The sequence below is a fragment of the Chelon labrosus genome (assembly GCF_963514085.1).
Source record: "Chelon labrosus genome assembly, chromosome: 2".
Lineage (NCBI taxonomy): Eukaryota > Metazoa > Chordata > Actinopteri > Mugiliformes > Mugilidae > Chelon > Chelon labrosus.
The window spans coordinates 33,108,597-33,131,775 of record NC_140338.1 but is presented as its reverse complement, the minus strand read 5'-3'; the positions used below and the strand labels follow the sequence as shown (position 1 = coordinate 33,131,775).

The 23,179-nt window shown below is 39.5% G+C and overlaps 2 protein-coding genes across 4 annotated transcripts; both read left to right on the top strand.

The window, feature by feature from the left end:
* Nucleotides 1–1,503: 1,503 nt before the first annotated feature.
* Nucleotides 1,504–6,370, top strand: adap2 (ArfGAP with dual PH domains 2). 2 transcript variants are annotated; one of them, XM_084560914.1, is made up of 11 exons: nucleotides 1,504–1,904; nucleotides 2,484–2,614; nucleotides 2,750–2,841; nucleotides 3,104–3,192; nucleotides 3,285–3,397; nucleotides 3,498–3,644; nucleotides 3,817–3,900; nucleotides 4,763–4,825; nucleotides 4,927–5,004; nucleotides 5,261–5,489; nucleotides 5,585–6,370. In XM_084560914.1, the coding sequence occupies exons 1-11, from the start codon at nucleotides 1,817–1,819 to the stop codon at nucleotides 5,611–5,613; spliced, it is 1,143 nt and encodes a 380-aa protein (XP_084417040.1). In that variant the 5' UTR covers nucleotides 1,504–1,816; the 3' UTR covers nucleotides 5,614–6,370. The 2 variants fall into 2 exon arrangements, with proteins under 2 accessions (XP_084417040.1, XP_084417039.1); XM_084560913.1 differs by having other exon boundaries at nucleotides 5,261–6,370.
* Nucleotides 6,371–7,063: 693 nt separating this feature from the next.
* rhot1b (ras homolog family member T1) lies at nucleotides 7,064–22,612 on the top strand. 2 transcript variants are annotated; one of them, XM_084560895.1, is made up of 20 exons: nucleotides 7,064–7,425; nucleotides 8,249–8,307; nucleotides 8,534–8,615; nucleotides 8,722–8,765; nucleotides 8,846–8,899; nucleotides 9,043–9,095; nucleotides 9,933–10,041; nucleotides 11,059–11,160; nucleotides 11,358–11,456; nucleotides 11,594–11,702; nucleotides 11,812–11,932; nucleotides 12,072–12,156; nucleotides 12,604–12,749; nucleotides 14,507–14,607; nucleotides 14,895–15,025; nucleotides 15,570–15,653; nucleotides 16,811–16,933; nucleotides 17,015–17,217; nucleotides 19,034–19,156; nucleotides 20,315–22,612. In XM_084560895.1, exons 1-20 carry the CDS (start codon nucleotides 7,389–7,391, stop codon nucleotides 20,430–20,432), a joined length of 1,983 nt encoding a protein of 660 aa, XP_084417021.1. In that variant the 5' UTR covers nucleotides 7,064–7,388; the 3' UTR covers nucleotides 20,433–22,612. The 2 variants fall into 2 exon arrangements, with proteins under 2 accessions (XP_084417021.1, XP_084417020.1); XM_084560894.1 differs by lacking the exon at nucleotides 19,034–19,156.
* The last annotated feature ends 567 nt before the right edge of the window (nucleotides 22,613–23,179 follow it).

Here is a 23,179-nt window from a genome sequence, read left to right as displayed (position 1 = left end):
CATAACTGGTGTGACTGGAAACATAGTGAAAAAGGTCAGCAATCTGGTAAGAGCATATCTGTAAGTATAACACCATCCTGGCTGAAGAACCTGGTAAACCTTCCACACATATCCAAGCATATAGTTGTAGGCACCCAAAGCAGACACAGGAGGGCATCATAACCACAGGGTTGTCCTTACCATAGCAGACTGGTTGTGCCAGTCAGATTAAGTTGAGCAATCTATGGCTGAGAGACTTGTGGATCCCAAACTCTCTAGAGATTGTTTTAAGCTTTTCCAGCCTGGTGATCAACAGTAACTCTTATTCTGAAGTCCACTGAAAGCTAGCCATCTAACCTGTGCACATGCAGCAAAACAGAGACACCAGCATACCCCCTGTGTTTCAAGCCAGGGACACCAGAGCACATCTTGAGCAGCTGCTCCAAGGCACTAAGTGAGGGCCGGTATTGATGGAGGCACGATCAGGTCCTCAGATCCATTGCAGAGGCAATCAGCAAGGGGATCAAGGACAGCCGATACCGCCAAGCCACAGCCAAGGCGATTCAGTTTGTCAAGGAATGACAAAGGCCAGAAAGAACACCAAAAAGCTGCTCTGTTGGTTTGCTCTCCACGGGCCGAGACTGGGCGATGACAACTGACCTAGAGAGGCAACTGAAGATTCCATCACACATCACCCAGTCCACACTGAGACCTGACATCATCTTGGTCTCTGAGGCCGCAAGACAACTAATCATGATGGAGCTAACAGTGCCCTGGGAGGAGAGGATGGAGGAGGCTCAAGAGAGAAAGAGGGAGAAATACCAGGAGATGGTGGAGCAGTGTCGGACGAATGGGTAGTGGACCAGATATATGCCAGTGGCAGTGGGCAGTCTGGGATTTGCCAGCCACACCCTGAGCAAGGCCTACGGTACACTGGGCGTAACAGGTGCCAACCGAAGAAGAGCCATAAGCAACAACGTGGAAGCAGCAGAGAAAGCATCCAGATGGGTCTGGTTGAAGAGGGGAGAGCAGTGGGGGCAGTAGTATGCCACTTGGAGACAAGCTGGGGTCTGATCAGCCTCGGTCGGATCGCCTGGAGGAGGGTGTCTGTTGCGAGACCCGAAACACCCTGTGAGTCCAGGAAACAACACTGATGATGTGTCCAAGGTTGTGCATCAGAAGATGTTTCTGTAACTAAATAAGTGTTGTGAAAATCAGGCTGTGACAAATCCCTAAAAAGACAAAATGGGAGACTGAACAGCCTCATTACATTGATTGGAAACACTTCTGAACAGATGGATTCTAATTAGGACCTGAAGTTAACTTGTAATCCTTGAGGTCCACTTACATTGATATGGAATATCAGCTTATTTTCCTGAATACACAAATACACAAGTATTTCATTTGTTTCATTGGGTTCTTTCTGTGTACTTGTGTGAAAATCCGCTTATGTTCTGAGACATTTCTATGCCGAAATGTAGACACTTCTTAGGGGCACAAATACTTTTAAGTGGCAGTGTATATATAGTTTTCTATGAGGTACAAATCTGATGCTGTAATTCAGTCACCCTGCAGAAGAGTGACGTCTGTTTCACTTCCTTTCTCTGTTATTTCTGGACCTCTGCGCTTGTATGCAGAACAATCAACTTCATGATGCTGCCCTAGTAAGAGGAAATACTGAGCCACTGGCCAGAGAGAAAAAAATTATGTTTTCATCAGTAACAGTACAGAAGAGCTCCATACCGTACAACGCGTAGAATCAACATGGACTTAACACATACTAGCTGTTTTTTGGGGATTTGACTGTCAATCTGACAGAAGCAAACTACCTTCACTTATGGCCTCTCTGGATAGAAATAACAAAATCCTGCTCGAGTTAGTGCGACGGCCGGGTAACAACTTATGTGCTGACTGTGGAGCTCCTGGTGAGTACACTGAAAGACATTCATGACCAAAATATATTCATTAGAATACATATAAAAGCACTGTTTAACTTTTTTATTTTTTGCAGCGCTTATTATTATATTTTACCTGATTTCACTCAGATTTATTTTTTTTCCTTATCAGAGTGTAAAGAGTGATAAACAATAGCCTGTATAATGCAATGTAATGCTATGCAATGTTGTTTGTTAACAGAACGATGTCCACTACAATACTTTATAGCCAAGTCACGTTTTATTATCAACTTTCATAAGGGGAAGAGGTGGCTTCTGTATAACTGTTGAATGAACTCATTGTTTCTCCTATAACTCCCAACACTTTGTGACGGTTGCCGACAGTTAATACAGCCTCTGTGAACACAAGACAAAAAGTACATTTAAAGACAAACGTCGAATTGTACTTTTCTTCAAATTTAGCCACCATACTTTACATTTGTCTAGAAAAGAGACATTTATTTGCAATTTTTTACTTTACTTAATTGTAACCGTTGTTGTGGCTCATAGAGTGTGTATTGTGTTCAGTTCCTTCTTAGGAAATAACTCCGTAATAATTGTTTATCACAGAGCCTGACTGGGCCTCCTACACTCTTGGTATCTTTGTGTGCCTGAACTGCTCAGGGATGCATCGTAACTTGCCGGCTGTGAGCAGAATGAAATCCATACGGTTGGATCTCTGGGAAGATTCACTAGTAGAGGTATTGATTTGTGGTTTGTTTCATTTCATATGGATGACTGTGTGTTTATAATTTATGTAATTTACATTGAGTTGCAGGAGTCTACAGACATAAAAGAGTGAATAATTATTTATTGTCTTGCCATTGTGCTTTCAGTTCATGCAAGAGAGGGGAAATTCTGCAGCCAAAGCCATTTTTGAGAAGTGTGTACCCGCCTTTTACTACCGGCCACAACAAAAAGATTGCGTGTGAGTGACTGTCGCTGCGTCTACCACTCATTCACCTGATCAGCTTAGTGAAAGTGGAAAGTGAAGACTTTATAGACACTCTGTAAATGGGAGTGGAGTGCTCATGTTACACATATACATAAAGGAAGAGTTCTGAACTGTAAGGGTTAGGTACAGAGGTGGAACTAGCACAAGCTTAAGAAACTCATCAGTGACAGGTCCACATGTTTTCATCGGCTGGTTGTGTTTAAACATGTTGATTTTTTTTTCTGCTTGCATTTAGTGTCCTTAGGGATCAGTGGATCCGTGCTAAGTATGAGAGAAGGGAATTCACAGGAGAAAAGAACAACTATTTGCAAGCTTATAATTCAGGTAATTGTCTTGCATTTGTTTTCTATACAGATCATATGCTGTAGTTTAATTCCTTTCCATTCCTCTCAACCATTTGATGTATCTCCCCCCAGATCAGTATGAGTCAACACTATGGAAGAAGGGCAAAGACAACAAGCAGTTTCTTAAGAGGAACTTCCTGCTGTTGCAGAAAGACTTCACCCTGAGATACTTCATTAAAGAGGATGTGAGAATTTTATTTTGTCATATGACCATTTAGTTTGCAATGATTTAAGAGCTTGGGTTACAGTCAAATACCTTTTGAAATCCTCTTTTTAAAAATTAAGTCCAAGGTTCCCAAAGCAGTCATCAGCATGAAGGACCTGAATGCAGTTTTCCAGCCAGAAAAGATTGGCCATGCTCACGGTCTGCAGATCTCCTATCTGGAGGAAGAACGTATGAGGAACTTATTTGTTTACCATGAGAATGGGGAGGTGAGGCCAAGTGCTATAGCGCTGTATCTACCTTTAACAGCATGCAAACTATGTAACATGGAAACCAAATAAATAAATTCTCTTCACACTCAACATATGATTTGACAGGCAGCTTACTGTATGTATTGATCATCCAGCTATGGTAAACCATTCTATATCTGACTGCTTGCAGATAATTGTGTCCTTTTTCAATGCCATTCGGGCGACACGCTTTGCATACCTCCAGAAGAAACATCCCTCTCTTCGGGACAATGATGTAAGACACCTTTTCATTAAGAATAAACGCTCAAAGTTGCAATTAAAATTATTCAACCTGCTCAACCTGCAAGATGTACATTTAATCAGAACATGCCCACATGATTATTGGGGAATAGAAAGTTTAATAATGTCAATATAATTTATTTGGAGAAAATGCTCAGCTTGTAAGATTTTTTTGGTTTTCTTTCTGCTTTCTTTAAATCTCACAAAGATTTTCATTGGGATTCGAATCTGAAGACTAAGGTGGCCGATGTTTCAAGAACTATTCCTGAACCAGGCTGACTTGGTCGTTTGTAGCATTGCATTTTTGCTAAAAAAGATTGCTGATTACCAAGCTTCTATTTACGCACTGATAGTCTTCAAAATAAAGAAACCCTGATCCATGAATCTGGATAGTTCCAGTTTTCTGTCATTGACCCTTCAAGGCATCTTCCTGTTTTTCTTGCATTTTCAACTTTATTTTGATATGCATTTTGATCAAGAATGGAGTGGGTGAGGCATTAACTGCTCCTTCTATCACACCCAAGTGTTTCTTATTTTAAAATAAGTGCCTTTTTGTTGTTACAAAATAGATTTTTCTCTTAGCTATGGAGACTGCTGCTTTTTTCTTTGTCATGTTTCTTACGTTGAGCTGAAGGAATGTTCAAAATAACGGCATACTGAATGATCATGACACATCTGTATTGCATTAACAAATAATTAATCCAATCGTATACTTGTGCAAGTATATCACAATTTTTAGTTCTTGACAATTAGGAAACATAGACAGAGTTGAAGAGTTTTGATTGCAACTGTTAATTTTTAAAAATGGCTACTGTTGTTTGATTAACATCCTGTGTTACCTGTGTTCCTTTGCACAGTTAATACCACAGATAACAACAGGTTGCCTGAAGGAGGGGTACATGGAGAAAACTGGCCCAACGGTGTGTTAGTTATCTGAATTTATTCATTTAAGTGACCACATACATTTATCTTTAGTTTACCTGCCAAACTAATGGACTAGTGTGTGTTTGTGTGTTTTCAGCAACGGGAGCCTTTCAAGAAGAGGTGGTTCACACTGTGCTCAAGGAACAGAATGCTTCTATATTTTAAATCTCCACTGGTAATGAATAGAAAATTGGCTGTGACATCTAAAGTGTCTGTGAAAAGTAGGGGTGCAATTAAACAAACAACTCTTAAAAAATGAAACTCAATTCAGTGAGGAATTGAGAAATAAGTCTAAAACTCAAACAATAAGACAATTAATCATTCAAAGAATTTGTATTTTGGAAGCTGACATTAAACCAAATGCATCCGTTAATCTGATATGAGATAAAACATAATGTATTTAATTATAGTTGTGCTGTTTGCTTTGGCAGGATGCCTCAGAGCTGGGTGCAGTTTTCATTGGCACAGAGAGCCATGGCTACCATGTTTCAGAGAGTAACGGCCGGAGCATGAGGGGTGGTCGGTGGCACTGTGGGATTACACTGGAGACTCCTAGCAGGCAGTTTGTGTTCATGTGTGAACATGAGCAGGAGCAGAGGGAGTGGATGGAGGCCTTGAGAAAGATCATCTCTCACCCCATGACACCAGAAGACTACTCGCGTAGGATATTGTTGTTAAGCCTGATACTGTACAGCCATGTCTTTCTGAGTTCATATGTGAATGTACCCTCCTAACATGGTCTCTCTTTGATGTAGATGAAGCCAACTTGAGAAGAGGGAAATGACAGGAATGATTTCCCCTGCTGGTTTGCAAAGAGTATCTTCTTAGGACACTGCAGACGGAAAGCTCTCCTCCATAAAGATGCTCCTGAACATGTCAGTTTGGCTTAAGAAATCTGTCTCTGCCAAAGGACTATACCTGGCACTACGGGAACACTCTAACACTCTAACACACTGTTCAAGTTGCACTGCTCTGCAGCACGAGACTTTAATACAAAATATCATATTTATTACCTTAAATATTATATATATATTTGAATTTTTGTAGTTACTTTGTGGGGCTGCACAGTGGTGTGGTGGTTAGCAATGATGCCTCACAGCAAGAAGGTTCCGGGTTTGAATCCACCAGCCGACTGGAGCCTTTCTGTGTGGAGTTTGCATGTTCTCCCTGTGTCTGCGTGGGCTCTCACCGGGTTCACTGGTGGTTCTAAATTGGCTGTAGGTGTGAGTGTGAATGGTTGTCTGTCTCTATGTGTTAGCCTTGTGATAGACTGGAGACCTGTCCAGGGTGTACCCTGCCTCTCATCCAGTGACAGCTGGGATAGGCTCCAGACGACCCTTCACAGGACAAGCGGTTAGAGAAGATGAATGAATGAGTTACTTTCTGTTTTCTGTTTAACTGGACTGGCACATTTTTGTAAGTTAATTCTGTCTTTATTACAAACGTATTAATTTCAGCTGTATATGGAATTGTGAATTTAAATAAACGTAATACACTGTTGATGCCGGCTTTTAATATTTATGAATATTAATGGAATAGGCCTGTATGTGCTCTCCTCTTCAGTAACAAACTGCAGAGCACTGTAACAATGTCATGGGATTATATCAGGCATTACAGATGTTCCTCTTTCTGGATGTCTCTATTGTCATGGCCATGTTGGATTACCGACCAGACCACAGATGGACAACTGTTACAGTAACTGTAACTGTTTCTATTCTGTACTATTATGGGGGAGGGGGGGTTAGAGTTAGGGTTTTTAACAGCTTTATTGTTTATTTTGCATGCATTTTCCTACAGAAAAATACAGAAAATATTTTACAGGCTTTACAGATTTTTGTTGTAACAATTTAATGTTATGATTGTAGTTTAAATGCTTTCAACTACTTTTATAGCTGTTTGTCCACAGTAGATCTGAATGTCTCTTAGCTTGTATTTGCTGCTGTTCGCCATCTTGCCTTTAGGCGGCGCATATCTTGAACTACCAAGATAGGTACAAAAGTAAGACATCTCACTCCGTGCCATTTTCTTGGTACAAGATAATGTCCTGAAGTTGACCCAGGTCTAAATCTCTGTACTTATAGTCCAGTTTAACTTGTCATGTTACGGATGTGTAGACGGACTACTTTCTACATGATTAATTTAACATTATATAATCTTGGCTCACCCTTACCTTGTCAGCTGAATCGAAGGGGCGTGGCCGAAAGCCAGCATGCTAGCTACCGGCTGCCCGCTAATACTGCTGTGTTGTAACAGTCAAGTTAGTGTGATTAGCAGGCGCGCCACTTTAGCACCAGTGTGCCCTGACTTCCTTTGTGTGGGAGGTGTAGTATAAGTCAACGGAACACCGAGTGTGTACCCTTGATATTTAACGATCTGTATACGTGTTTAACGGCGAACTGTCGGTTCTGAACCAGAGCAAACCGGAGCCGAAATGCGAACGTAGCCGTTAGCTAGTGTCCCAGGCCGCGGAGAGCTGTCTGGCTGTAACCTTCACCCAGGCAGGAGCATAAATGTTGCACACAGACCGCTTTACATACTCGGTTGACGACGCTGAAGAAGATGCGCAAGGACGTGAGGATATTATTAGTGGGAGAGCGTAAGTAAAGCTACCATCAGCTAAAGCTGTGTTTACAGTCGGTTGCCTTTACTGTTCACTTTGAATAGCATTGATGCTACCAGCAGGACATGTGATGCTGAGCAGTGTCTTCATGATGGTGGTGTCTGTGTTCATTATAGGTCACTCGTTTTTCTTTAACCCCTGGATTTGTTTTTTCATTATTTCATTATTTGATTTGAATAATCTATGGCTGCAATTGCTTCATATCTTGACCAGGAAACCATTAGACCATTGCCTAGCTAACAGCTAACCCTTAGTTAACCTTGTGTATGTTGCACATTGCCTTTGTATGACTGATTAAGATAATGCAAGCAGGCTGATCCAACTTTACCTAAGTATTACATTAATGTCGCTTTTGTCTGCACTGAAACCGTTTGGCTACTCCAAACGCATTTATGCAAATAAATTACTATTTAAGCTGTGCTAAAAGCTTTTTGTAATGTAATCTTTGTAAGATGACACCAGCCTGGTTATTGTATTCTGGCATTATTTTACATTTTCTTAAATCTACTGGGTTGTTCCCAAATACAGGATTTTCTTAGCTCGCTGATTATCAGAAATGTCAGTCACAAAGTTAGTAATGTATGGAAGGTGTCTGATGTCATACAATAAAGGTCTAAATTTATAGATCGCATACTGACATTGTGATTTTGTGATGTCCATAATCAGAAATCCGTGTCTCAGTCATGTGGCTGTAATAGCTTGATTAGTTCATTGATAATTAAAGTCAAGCCGACTTGTAATGAAGATCTCAATAAGGCTATGCAAAAAAAACAACAACTGTCTCTTCCTCCTTCCACAGCCAAGGTGGGGAAGACCTCTCTCATCATGTCGCTGGTCAGTGAGGAGTTCCCAGATGTGGTATGAATAAATTATTATCATTTCATAAACTTAAGAAACATCTACCTTTGTTTTGTTTGGAAATGTTCCCACATTCCTATGCCCATTTTAGTGTGCTGTTGTTCTATGTGCACACTATTATTCGCCTTTTTTTGTCTTGTGAAGTAATACCGTTTATTTGTCTTTATTGAAGCCTCAATTCTGGTTGCAAACATTTAAGCACATGCATTATTTGTTTCTGCCCCAGGTTCCCTACCGAGCTGAGGAGATCACCATACCTGCAGATGTCACGCCAGAGAGAGTTCCCACTCATATTGTGGACTACTCAGGTACTTAAAGACTAATTATTGTCTTTGTGGTTTCATTGCTTAGCAAATCAAAAAATAATAGTAGTGCCCTTGTATTTACTTCAGTACATTTATCGTCCCTCAACAGAGGCAGAGCAGACAGATGAGCAGTTGTTTCAGGAGATTTCCAAGGTCAGTCAGTGCATTATTTATTGCACAGTGAGAAGTGTTTGAGTCCAGGTAAAAGCCTAATAAATTGATCTTTTCCATAGGCAAATGTGATTTGCATTGTGTACTCTGTCAACAACAAGAAGTCAATAGAGAAGGTGAGTTGCCTCTACTGCTGTCATCACATGACTTTTTTGTATATCAGTTAAACATGTGACAACATATGACTAAATAGTACCCAAAAATCAGACATTGTTTCTCAATACCTTTTCCATTTGTATATCTACCATTGTTTTCATAGGTGACCAGTCACTGGATCCCCCTCATCACTGAGAACACAGACAAGGACAGCAGGTGTGTATCAAAAAAATGCTCTTTTCCAGCTCAGTTTTCTACCAAGAAAGTAAAGGGGACATAATTCGTAGCACAACTGGTTCCCACTACTGGCCATTAGCTCCAACTCAAACATGAGCCACTCAGTTCCAGTCGCTATGTTTGAAGCACACGGAGAAACTCAACACAGCTGACTAGCCACTATGATAAAACAATGCGGACAGACCAATGCACAAGTATAAGGCTTCCAACAGCGTAGGCCACTACAGTGTAGTCTCTGTGTAGATCCCTTGTGGGACTATAAACCAAGCTTCTGCGGTCCAATTCAGACCTTGTATTTACAGCAGTCCTGGGGAATGTGCTTGCAAGCAGCCAGCGCAAAAGACAGGTTTGAACACACCCAGGACACATTGAGATTGTATTTGAGATCTCTGACCACATATGGAGATAGGTCCGTGTTGCATTTGTCTGTATTCTTTTGGTAGCTTGAACACACAACAAGCCCTGAGTCACATTAGAGATGCTTATGTGCAAAAGGGGTGCTCCTGAGTTGTAATTCATTCACTTAGAAAAAATCAGGATGGGATCAGGAGAGCTGACTGGATACGCATGTTAATGACAAGTAGGTAGTAAAAGGTAAAAACGGGTATTAAAAGCTGGTACTTGCGATCGGATTGGCCAGGTCAGATGTTAATGCAAGGTCTGATCAGATATTTTGTGAACATATGAATAGATTCAGCTACAGTGAATTTGTCTGTTTTTCTGGGAATGGAAATACAAAACAACGTACAAAGAGAAGTACTTTGGCATTGTCTGTCATTTTATTTAATGTGCGCATGTTGTTGTTGGTTTGTCTAGGGTTCCTCTGATCCTGGTGGGGAACAAGTCTGACCTGGTGGAACACAGCAGCATGGAGACCATACTGCCCATTATGAACCAGTACAGTGACATAGAGACTTGTGTTGAGGTGAGAGAGTGACCACTACTGTTTTTAAGTATATTTTCAGTATTGTTACCAGCTATTGATTCCCTCATTTTAAATACTTATTTATTTAAGTTTAATGTAGTAGCAGTGCTATTCACTCACAGCCACTCCTGTCATGTCCAGGAAACAAGAGGACAAAAGGGACGTAAACACAAAAGGAAATCAATATATTCTTCAAACTTGTACTTCAACAAAACGTAAAGAGAGGAAGGAACACATCAAGTTCAACAATAACTGTCAGTTTTGCATAAGCAAAGAGGAATTATCTTATTTATTTTCTTATCAACATCCCGACATTTTTAGTCACTGGTTTTAACAGTTTCCTCATTAATAGAAGACACTTAATAGACATTTATTAAATAGAGCTACATTGTTTTCACTACAGATTAGAGATGGCCCAAAGCCATTTACAGTGCAATTTTGAACTTTGACCTAAACTCTGAAAGTCTACAGGCGTTAGATAATTTTGTCATTTGCATTGATCGTGGTCTTTTCCTGTACACGTCAAGCTAACTCACCATTTATTCCCACATTTACTCCTTCACTGCCTTGCTTCTGTTTGTGCTGAGTTGATGGTCTGTTCATGTCCTCATGCGCTGCGGTTTAACACCACCTGTGCTTTTTTTTTCTGACTGGTTAATTAGACCAGACACACTGCTAAGACAGATCCTATGTGTTAATACCCTGTCTGGAAAGTACTTAAAGCAGCTCTCTCTTGCTCACATGTTTACTGTATATACAGACACAGACACACACATACGCACACACACACACACACACAGACTGGTAGGTAAACAGAGATGTCCCTTCATTGCCCGGTCACTGTTGGTATCAGTCTCACAGCACTTGTTTTTTTCATACTTGTACCTTTCAAGCAGCACTATACTGTATTTTCAGAGGTGCATATAATATGATGTATGCAATATGTCGAAGAACTACACTGAAGTATTAAAGGCCTATGTTTGTGTATTTAAGTTTAATTTTTCCTTTTCTTTATAGTGCTCAGCGAAGAACCTGAAGAACATCTCAGAGCTGTTCTACTATGCCCAAAAGGCTGTTCTCCACCCCACAGGTCCTCTCTACTGTCCAGAGAAAAAAGATGTAAGAAAAAAAACTCCCATCTCTTAGCTTGTTTCTTTTTAGTTTGAATTTGCATAAAAGATAATTATGTAATTTGAATGTTGTAACTGTTGTTAGACCACAATTTTGCATGAAAACAGAATATATCACTCCAGTTTAAGTCATTTTAAAAATTCATTTTGTGTAATTAACTTGTTTTTTTTTCTGCTTATATCCAGATGAAGCCACTTTGTATAAAAGCTCTAACTCGAATCTTCAAAGTGTCGGACCTTGACAATGATGGTATTCTCAATGATAATGAGCTGAACTTCTTCCAGGTGAATCAGCTTCCCCTTTTAGCTGACATTTGAGAATAATTTTGTTGTTCTCTGTGATATTACTTTTGATGTGAATCACTTTTCTTTCACTAGCACAGTGTGCTAGTTTTCACAGTTATGTTTTTGTCTGCCCATAGCGTACGTGCTTTAACACACCACTAGAGCCTCAGGCATTAGAGGACGTAAAAAATGTTGTGAGGAAGAATTTGATTGATGGAGTGTGTCACAATGGCCTCACTTTGAAAGGTAGGAACGAATGGACCGACCTCCTTTTCATGTTTGTGTATGCAAAAAACCTCTATCACGTTATTCTTGACTGTGCCCTGTCCGGTGTTTCCGTCATGCTGCTCTCCAGGCTTCTTGTTCCTTCACACGCTGTTCATTCAGCGAGGTCGCCACGAAACAACCTGGACAGTGCTAAGGAGGTTCGGATATGATGATGACCTGGAGTTAAATCAGGACTATCTCTTCCCTCCGTGAGTCTCATTTGCTATTCAAACAACTAACCACTTAACTTAACTTATCTAGATAGAAGTGTAGTGAAGAAGGTTGAGTCTTTGTAGTCACGCTTGTCTTATATGTGTAAACATGTCTGTAATATTTCGCTCTCTGTAGGTTGAAAATTCCTCCAAACTGCACTACAGAGCTCAACCACAATGCCTACCTCTTCCTGCAGAGTGTCTTTGACAAACATGACAAGGTACAGTCCTGCACTTGTGGTTCTTTATTTGCTCTAGCCTCTGCCCTGTAGAGACTCTTACAGCGAAGCAGCTCAGTACACAGCACTATACAAACCAAAATAACCAGCCAACGCTGACCTCCTGCTGAGGCGTAATTTAACTTCTTGCCTCTGACTTTGGAGCTAATTCTCCTGTCAATCCCTCCTCAAAGAGTGAAAGTGACAGCTTGTGCCAAGATCTGCTTTCTGTCATAGACATTAGCCTCCGACTGTTAACCATGTCCACCATGTTTGATTTCTCAAATAATATTGCAAGATGGCAAACTGTGAGTTCCTGTTTTGAAATCTAATGAACAAGAACAGCTCTTTCAGTTTACATTTACACCTTAAATCCCACTTGAAGTAATTCCTTCCTGGATCACTGTGTAGCTCTTTCTGTACACCCCTATCAACCTTTGTGTCTATCAGGACCGTGATTGTGCCTTGTCGCCAGAGGAGCTGAAGGACTTGTTTGAGGTTTTCCCTTATATGCCATGGGGCCCAGATGTCAATAACACAGTCAGCACTAATGACCAGGGCTGGATCACCTACCAGGGGTATCTCTCGCAGTGGACGTAAGTAGCCATTAAAATTAAGCCGATATCTAATTATTTCCTTTGGAGCGCTCTAGTGGTAGTATAGAGTTTGTAGTTTGGGTCCGCACTGAATCAGCGGTCTTCTGTTTTTTAAAGGAGGACTGTATATCAGCCTGAAACCAAAGTATTTGCACACCTTAGAATTTTCTACATTTCCACATAAAAATTTATCAAAACATGGATTTTCTCAATCCTGAAAGTAGACAAAGAGAACCCAGTCAAACAAGTAAAACAGAAATGCTATGCTTTGGTATTTGTTTATTTAGGAAAATGAGCCAATATTACGTATGTGAAGTGCAAAAGTTAGTGCACCTCTAGGATTACAAGTTCATTTGATCTGAGAGTTCAAGAAGGAACCTTGGGTAACTTCTAAGCAACTTAAGGCCTCTCTCACATTGGCTAATGTTAATGTTCATGAATCCATCATCAGGAGAACAGTGAACAACCATGTTGTGATGGAAGAGTGGCAAGGACAAGGCCACTGCTCTCCAAAAAGAACATTTCTGCCCGTCTGCAGTTTGATCAATATCATGTGAACAAGCCAGAAGACTACTGGGAAAGTGTTTTGTGGACAGATGAGAATAAAGTAGAATTATTTGGTTTAGATGAGAGGCTCATGTTTGGAGATGAAAAGCATCAGAACCTTATCCATCCTCATCCAGCAACATGGGGGTGATAATGTCCTTTTTTGGGCCTGGACAACTTGTCATCATTGATGGGCCAATGAATTCTAAAAGAAAATGTCAGGACATCTGTCCATGACATGAATCTTTAAAGAAACTGGGTCATACAACAAGACAACAAGTCCAAGCACACAAGTCGTTCTACAAATGAATGCTTCAAGAATTAAATGAACATTTTGGAATGGTCAAGTCAAAGTCCTGACCTTAATCCAATAGAAATGTTGTGGAAGGATCTGAAGCAAGCAGTTCATGTGAGGAAACCAACCAACATCTTAGAACTGAAGTGGTTCTGTTCTGAGGAATGGGCTAAAATTCCTCCTGGCTGCTGTAGACGACTGATCAGAAGTTATTAGAGACGTTTAGTTGCTGTTATTGCTGCACAAAGAGGTCACACCAGATACTGAAAACAAGGGTTTGCTTACTTTTGCAAATCTGTACATATAATTAATTTTCCTGAATAAACAAACACAGAAGTACAGTATTTATGCTTCATGTGTTTGATTGCTTTCTCCTAGTCTACTTTGAAGAAAATCCACTGATGTTTTGAGTCATTTTTATGCAGAAATGTAGAAAATTCTTAGCGGTGCAGATACTGAAAAAAATAAAAAAATAATAAGCAGCACTGTATGTTGGGTACAGGTATGTGGAACAAAGTCTCCAAACCCTCTTGACCACATTTTGAGTATAGTTTGATTAATTTGAGAACTATCCAATTCATGGATGAATTGAATTAATGGAGATCTCTTTCTGGTTGGATAGAAAACAATTTGTAATCTCAGTCATATTTGGAGCGTATTTGGAAACTTAAGAGCGCTCCTGTCAGCCACTGCCAACTTCATCAGAAACACTTTAGTAACTCAGGTGTGCTGGTATAAAGAGAGGCCAAGTGCACATATATGAATTCCACCAAGGTCATTATTTTTAGATTTACTTGTCATATTATCATTATTGTTTTCTATTATTATTAATAGTATTCATTTCGTGTTTGGCCAGAGTGAAGGAAGCATAACTTATACTGTGTTACATAAATAGTTCAACTTGATCTTTGTTCAGGTTGACAACATATCTGGATGTCCAGCGATGTCTGGAGTATTTAGGCTATCTCGGTTACTCAATAATCGCTGAGCAGGAGTCCCAAGCAGCAGGAATTACAGGTGAGTTATAACATCACATCTTCCTTTTTACAAAGTCGATAAGGTTGATTGTATTATCACAGTTATTACAGTTATATGTAGAGAAAAATGAATAGAATATGTAATGTTGTGATGTATGGTAATGGTTGGAGCCTTGAGTATATCGAGTAGTTTGATAAGATCATTGTTGACTTGAACATCAGCTGTTGGACAGTTTGAGCAGCAGTTGGTTTCAGGCATGTGCTGTGTACATGCAGCAGTCTAAACTGATCCTCTGATACCTGTGTATGTGTGGTTTCCCCCTGCAGTGACCAGAGATAAGAAGATTGACCTGCAGAAGAAGCAGACCCAGCGCAGCGTCTTCCGCTGTAACGTCTTTGGAGATGTTGGCAGTGGCAAGACTGGCTTCCTCCAAGCCTTCCTGGGTAGAAACCTCATGGTAAGAAAGAAAGAAATAAACACCAGTACAGTCAGCCAACATGTGTAGGCTCTGACGTTATAGTTTCTTCCAGGGAAACACCAGGCTTAATTCAGTAGGGAGTAGGGTGTGACAATACTGAACATCCGTTTTGGGGGAGAAACTAGACTCAGAGCCTGCAGACAGATGTTACGGTGTGTGTGGTCTTTTTTTGAAGCAGTGACAGCACACAACAGCATAGCGGGAGAGTAAAATAAGCAGTGGTGATTTAAATACAGTGATTTAATTAATTCATACTTACTTCACATACATATTTCCCTTTATCCCATATGCAGATGAAAATTTTCCAAACGTTCTCCCCCACAGACATAAAAAGTAAACATAACATTACATGTTTGAGGTGATCCAGTAAAAGATTCCAGGTCAACTCGCGAGGGATTCTGTCACATGTACATCGAATAAATGAATTGTATAAAAAGTATACATTTATTTCCCATTGCTGCATGCTGTTACAGTTTACCATATCAAAATTTCATCAACTTCATTTTCACTTCTGTCTTCTCAGCGCCAACAAATGATTAAAGAGGAGCACAGATCATACTATGCCATCAGTACAACCTACGTTTATGGCCAGGAGAAATACCTTCTTGTGAGTATCATACATCTCTAGGACATTTAGCAAATAACACTTTCCCATTGCTAAATATAATAACAACAGTTAAAGTCTTATTTTATGTATGGATATTTCCTTTGCTGTACCAACAATGGAATGGCCCCCGCATTGCTATTGTTTCTCTAACCTAGCAACAGTAACATGGGAACAAAGTGGTTTGTCAATAGCAGACCAATCTGAAGGTCTGCATGCGTCAATAAAGGGTCAGTTGGACTCAAAATTAATATTCATTGGGAGAATAAGTCATCAACACTTTTTAAATAGTTTTCTAGAATATTACAAACTCCAAAATACATCTAAGAATACCAACAAAATTACTTTTGTCATTGTTTGGCCAGATACGTGGCCTATAGTGTAAGGCATATCGTACACTGTAAAAGACTTGAGCACCAAATTTGAATTTATGGGGACTTTCATAATATGAACTGGCAATTTGGGCACTGTGCGCTTAAAGGACCCCACAGTTCTTTCAGTATTGGCACAAACTAACAGAAATGTAAGTCTAGATTTGGCACTTTTGGTGTAGTATGCATTAGTTTAATGGAAATTGAATGTGCTGAAGTACAGAGTTTGAAAAACACAAAAGTGCTAGCGTCCACATGTTTGGTATCCGCCTAGTATTTTTACCACGTCGCATTGTATGTGGGGTTGCCAACTGTGAGCCATTGATGCCAGTCTGTCTTGAGGTTGGCTGTGCTTGCTTGGGTGTTTATATAAGCTTCTTATCGAATAGTTTATCTAATGCTTTTGTAAAGCAAGCATTTCTTCTTACTTAACAAAAGCCTTGCACTAATTAATTTGGAAAAAGTGCAAACACAGTCGGCTTAGCATGTATTTTATGCAACAGTTGAAGCATTTTGTGTGGTGTGAAGCGAACGCTGACTATCCCCATATTAGCTCTGCTGTATTGCTGCATTTAGCAAATAAACCACAACAGTGTTTTAGCTATGTTTAAACCCAGTGTTATTTAACCCTGACATCAACTACACTCTTTGTTTCGACACTTTTTAAGAGAATAATTGCCTCAAGGTTGAAACTCAAGTGTGTTCCTCTGTCTTAATGCATTACAATGAAGACATTTAGAGCTGTGGCTTTCTGCATTTATAAATGACTGAACCTTGCCTCTTCTCCAGCTTCATGAAGTATTCTCTGACTTTGACTTCCTGTCTGACGCTGATCTGGCCTGTGACATTGTCTGCCTGGTCTACGACATCAGCAACCCTTACTCCTTTGAATATTGTGCTAAAGTCTTCAAGGTAAAACTATTCACTCACACGTTTACCCGTTACATAGAAATAAATGCCTGAACCCTGACCATTCACTTTTTCCTCCCTCAGCAATACTTCATGGACAGCAAGACCCCGTGCATGATGATAGCAGCAAAGTCAGACCTGCCTGAGATCAAACAGATGTATGGCTGCAGCCCTCTGGAGTTCTGCAGGAGGCACAGGATGCCACCTCCTCAGTACTACACCTGTAACACGGCCGCAGCGCCCAGCAGAGAAATCTACACCAGACTTACCACTATGGCCATGTACCCGTATGTACAATACATTTAATAAACCACCTTGACCTATTTATAATACAACTGTACAGTGAATATTTTCACATTTGGTGAATCAGTGTAGAAGATAATAATTTGAAAAACTTTATTAATTATAATTAGGGGTGGGACTTAAACGTGTTAATTATAATTAATTATAAAAGAAATTAACGCATTTAATCGCAGTTTGCATTCCAAACAATGCGTAACTTTTGTCAGTGCACGATTTCCTGGTACACCGATTACACTGATGCACACGTCAGAGCTTGGCTAACGGCTACCAAAATAGAGGAATCGGCTGAAAGCACGTTGCTAGGACTGATGGAAGGCAAATTTTATTTAAAAAAGAAAAACAACTACCTGATGGAAGCCTTGATGAAAGCAGGGCTTTGTGCAAAATGTGCAAAAAAAAAAAAAAAAAAAAAAGTTTGCATACCTCCGAAGCACTTCAAACCTACCGTGCCGTCTAAATGCAAAGCTTGTTGCAGTGAGCACAGAAACGGAAACCAGCGGAGCTGTTAGCACTAGCAGTCCTGGTCTGAGTATGGACAAGATGTGTAGGCAGCCCAAACTAAAATCCATTTAAATTAAAAACTGTTGCTTTTTGGGGCAGATATTGTTATGCGATTATATGTGATTAATCAAAATTAATTAATTACAAAGCCTCTAAATAATTAGATTTTTTATTTTTTTTTTATGGAGTCCCACCCCTAATTATAATTAATTCAAGTGTATTCAGAGTTGAACTTGAGGTTATTCCCACTAAGCTCTCTTGTGTCTCAATTTAGGGTATTATACTTTCTTAATGAAAGAAAAATCTATCTCCCAAAAATATTCCCATCCCATCTGCTTTTTTTAACATTTTATTGTTATTAAAGCTACAAACTAAGGAATGATGTGAGGATGTGATAGTTCATACAAACTGTCACCCACCCCCTATTAAGAAGCTTTTACTCACCTTTTATCCAAAAAGGTTATGTGACAAAGCCAAGCTAACATCAGCGACATATTATTAGCTGTTTCATAAAGAAGTCAAGCTGAGGTTAGGCAAGCCAGTTTCTTTACCTGCTCTGTAATCTGGTGGGGGTTTTTTTGTTTGTTTGTTTTTTTACATAGCTGGGATTCATCTCAAAGACAAAGCTGTCTCTCAAGACAAATGTACTCACATGGGGATGCCCCTACTCTCTGCATGTCATCATGCACTTCATTCTTCATGCATTAATGCACTCTGTTGGTTTCTGAACATGCTGCTTTTAGTCTGACGCCACTGTGTTTTGCACTGCGGATACACGGGTTCCCTGCTGATCTGTAATGCTCATCTCTCCCAGAGGCTGCCTTTCACTGTCGCCACAAAGCTCCTCCCTGCACAGAGTTACAGTTATGTAATGGCACAGAGACATAAATCTACAGGCAATCGGCTATATACTCAGAGAATGAAGCGTTTCATCTGGACGTGTTTTAGTTTTAATAATCCACATATTATTCAGTCATTTTATACAGTCCACATTGTTTATATATAGTTCTTAATCCACATTACAAAAACATTCTTTCTCATTTGCTTTAACCTTTTGTTCTCTCTGTTGGGGTATAAGTTAATTTAAGATTTCTACTTTCCTTTATTGATCTGGCTCTCCTGCAATGAGCTGCATTGGACCACTGTTTATAGTGGCAGCCTTTTTCACCTCTAACTTTTTTTCTTCCCCCTTCCCCGTATCTTGTGTGTCTCCCATTTGTATGTATGCAAATCCCGCTGTGTGTTGGTGTGTGTTTTATTGTGTGTGTGTGGGTGTGTCCTCCCTGTGTCTCTCCTCAGCCACGCCCGGCTGCGCTGCATGTGCACTTGTAACCGGTGCACATTCTGCTTGTGTCAGAACTTCCTCAACTCTGAGCTGCTGCAGACGGTCAGGGCCAAACTCGCCGCTGTCGTACTCAGAAGGTCTCTCACAAACTTCTCTTTACATGTGTGACACCTTACAGTCATCACAGCGTCTGGTCTTTTCTCCTTCGTTTCCTCTTCATCTTCATCTGACATTGCTGCTGTGTTGTCTGGCACTGGTCCTTGTAATGACTCGGCACTGGCAGGCTGCTGCAAATTCCGCAATGTGGGAGTGACTGTTCACAACAAAAACCTAAAAGATTAGACTAATTGTGGCGCTATTAAATTTGTTGCAAACCGATGAGGAAAGAATTTTTAAATAATTTCTCAGTTCGGTGATAACAGCTTTAATTTGGCACAGCAGTGTTTTAGTATTGCTGCAGTTTATAATGGCAGTTCATATTGCAATCAGTAACTTTATCCCAGTGCATTGTCTTGACCTCTCTCCGCTGAGGTGCCATCTTTCCAAAGCTTTTCCTTGTTTTTCCTTTTTTGTTTTTTGTTGAAGCATATCTTTGTCTTACTTTCTTGCTCTTAGCACCTTTCTCCTTTCATTTTGTCTGTCACTTGATTTGACATTGTTTCACTTAACAGTCCTTTTGGTTATCACCATTTTCTTCCGGCTTTATTTCTCTTCACCTCTCATGATGTTGATGTTGCCTGTGTCCTGTAGAAAGACTGTGAGAAGCTTTCTCCGTGTTTCAGCTCAGTTTTCTTTTCATTTGGTCGGTATCAGCTTCCCTGGTGTTGTCTCCCTAGCGTATGCCGGTGTGCCTCAGCTGTCTCGTCATAACTCATTTCTGGTCCTACCGTCTCCTGCCATGACTACAGTCCTGCAAGTCCCTCAGCTGTTTGACTGGCTTCTGCTTTGCAGTCTTCATGTTAGAGTGCTCCCTTTTTGTTCTGCCATCCATTCATCTGAATTTTCTTCATGTTCCCATCCTTCTTTACAATAATGTCATGTGTGAGACTTCTATTTGTCACTTTAATTTCAAACTTGAGAGATAGTAAGAGAGAGAGAAATTAAATAATTTTGTTGAAAATGTTTACTTAGATTGTGCAAGTTTTTGAAAGAGGCTGAGATCTCTAATCGGTCAATTCTGACTTAGTAAGCCTGTATTTGTTATCTTTAACTTCATCTCTTAAATCTTAAACAGCTTTCCATTGACTGTGTCTCAGTACTGATGTTTCTTGGGCCTCCTTCTCTCTGTTTAACAGACATATAAGTCAAGCAGACCTGAAGACTTCAACCTTCTGGCTGAGGGCGAGTGTAGGAGCCACAGTGTTTGCTGTGCTGGGCTTCGCCATGTACAGAGTGCTCCTCAAGACACGGTGATCCTCGAGCACCCAGCCCAACCTTCGTTACGCGTGGTACATCATAGAGCTATTTTGACCCGTCAAAACAAAAAGGTTTTTCCCATTTGCATTTAGTAAATTATTTTCCTTTTGAAAAACTCAGTCATGGTTCTGTAGTTTGAGGGCCCCTGTACAAAAAAAAAAAAAAAAGTGCATTTTATTTTGGGGTGAAAATGTGAGCAAGGTCACAAACAAAGCTTCTGTTTTTGCATTTTCATTCAACAGTGTTTCTCTTGTTGGGGATAGAAGTATTTAATTTTGTACCAAATTGCTTATTTGCTTAATCTGTCATCTGCTTCAAGCAAAGATAGTATATTTATATTTATATGGGAACTAAGGATAAGCTGCTGCTGAGTTGTAGTAAGTTACATACAGTATAAAGCTTATTTTTGGTTGCTTGCTGATTGATATGAGGAACAACCTGTTGTCACATATAGTATATTAGGGTTTGTGATGTATAAGGTATGCTATAGAAGTAACTCTTTTGAACAGTATGTATATACTGTATATAACTTAGAATGTGCATTAGTTTGTTCTTGTCCAACGGGCCGTGTCTAATCCACTTTAAAAACACTGATGACAGAGGTATTACTTTAATAGCCTGGTTATGAACTTGCACAAATGTTGACTTTGATCATGTCCGAAATATCATTTTCTTTCCATACTCAAATGCCTGGACACATATTTTATGTTTTTTTTTTTTTTTTTTTTTTTTAAAGTTTGTACATCTGAGCGGGTGATTGTTATATCAGTGAATGCGTGGCGCTAAGGGTCTTCTGCTCTCTCCTGTCTCCCCACATTGGTCACTTTCATGCGTGTTTGTGCTAAAATACCATAAACTCACACCACACAGTCATTGCGCACATTTTGTGTTTGCATGCTTTTGAATTTCTAATCACATTTCTGTGTTTTAAGACTAACTGTAAAAAAACGAATTGCAACGCCAACTTCTCCACTTGCTATGTCCCAATGATCCTGAATTGTAGTCTCCAAGTTTCTTCACGAGTGCTAAACTGAGGGTAGTTGGGGTCATTTGATCAATGTTGTGATCCCCAGTGAGTTACAAAAGATGCAATAATAATGTGGCCCCAAATGATAATTGTTATTTTGCAACTATTTGCCACAAGGTTTAGTTCATGTATTTACTCAGCCCTGCCTTTCCAAAAGTTTACAATAAATAAATATGTCTGTAACATGTGGTCTAATGGAATTTGTTCTTTTCAGTTTGCCAACAGATGTTTCTATTACTAACAAATTAATTTTTGATTGTTGTATTTGTGAATATTATAAGTGGACAAATGGCATTTAAAAAAAAAAAAAAAAAAAAAGTCTAATTAAATCTATTTTCTTCCAAGTATACACCATCCATTGACTTGAACACAGAGTAGTGAGCACACTTGGAGCAGTGTGTGGCTCAGGGATTTAGGGGTTGGTTTGTTTGCTTAAGGGTACTTCAGTCATGCGTGCAGGAGGGATTTGAACAAGTGACCCTTCAGTCCCAACACTTGTTAGACAAGACATACATGTACTTAGTTAATCATTTATTACTAAAGGTAGGAGGATGATTTGGATTTGTTATGACACAAGAGGGCAGCATTGCTTAAAAAATCCTCACCTGGCTTGATCCACTGCTCTACATGCAATGTGTGTGTGTGTGAAATATGATACTAACTCAAGCCTGTTGATGTGTTTAGATAGTAATCCAGTGTCCAAAATGAACCAGTGTGTGAGGAGAGGAGGACCAGGGTGACATTATATTCAAATGGTGTTTAGCATAAAGGAAGCATAAGGAATTACTTTAAGGAACATCACACATTTATGGCAAAAATGTCCACATTGTAGTACAGCAAATACTAGGTTTATCACACACGTCAACAAATGAAAATATTTCACCAAGTCAAACATTATGAGTGAATGAATTATACATCTTGACACTATTAATGTTTTCTTTACACAGAAAATCAACAAGTAGAACTTGAAACTGCCATGATGTTTGACTATAAAATTCTTTCCTTTTTTACATGCATATTCATTTGGGTCATCATGGCACCAAATGAATGTGGAAGAGAAGATAATCTGGTTTTAAACACTCCAATTCAGATGAATCACTTAAGTGTTTTAAAAGCTGAACCATATCTAATATGTACGCATCAGTGCCTTGTACACTGTAAAAGTTAATAAGTTGACTGTACTTTAAAAAAAAAAGTACTTCTTAATTACTACTACTACTTGAATAGTAAAACTAACTTTAATTTATTAAGTGTGTGAAACTTCATTCCATTTAGTGTCCTCTACTTGACAAAGACTGCATTTAAATAACCCTTTAAACACAAACTCAGATTTAGTTTTACTCACTCACATATTCAATCAATTAAATCAGTTTTATTTTTAGACATAATTCCAATATTGTAGCAGTGGTGATGGGCTGGAAGTGTAGTGAATGAATATGAGGATCATGTTTTGTGAGTACAGTCAGAACATCAACTATGTCAGAGGAGAGTTTTATAGTGCCACTAACGACACATGACCCAGATCAGACGGTTTAATTAAAAGATTTCTCTCTTTCTTTCACAAAGCAACATCATCAGTATGGCCTGGACGCCAATGAACGCTCCAACCATCAGACTCAGAGCATCTAACATCTTTTTTTGAACATAAACAATCACTTAGTAATTGTTGTTGAACATTTTACTCATCATTTTCTCGAACATCAACACTTAAACACTA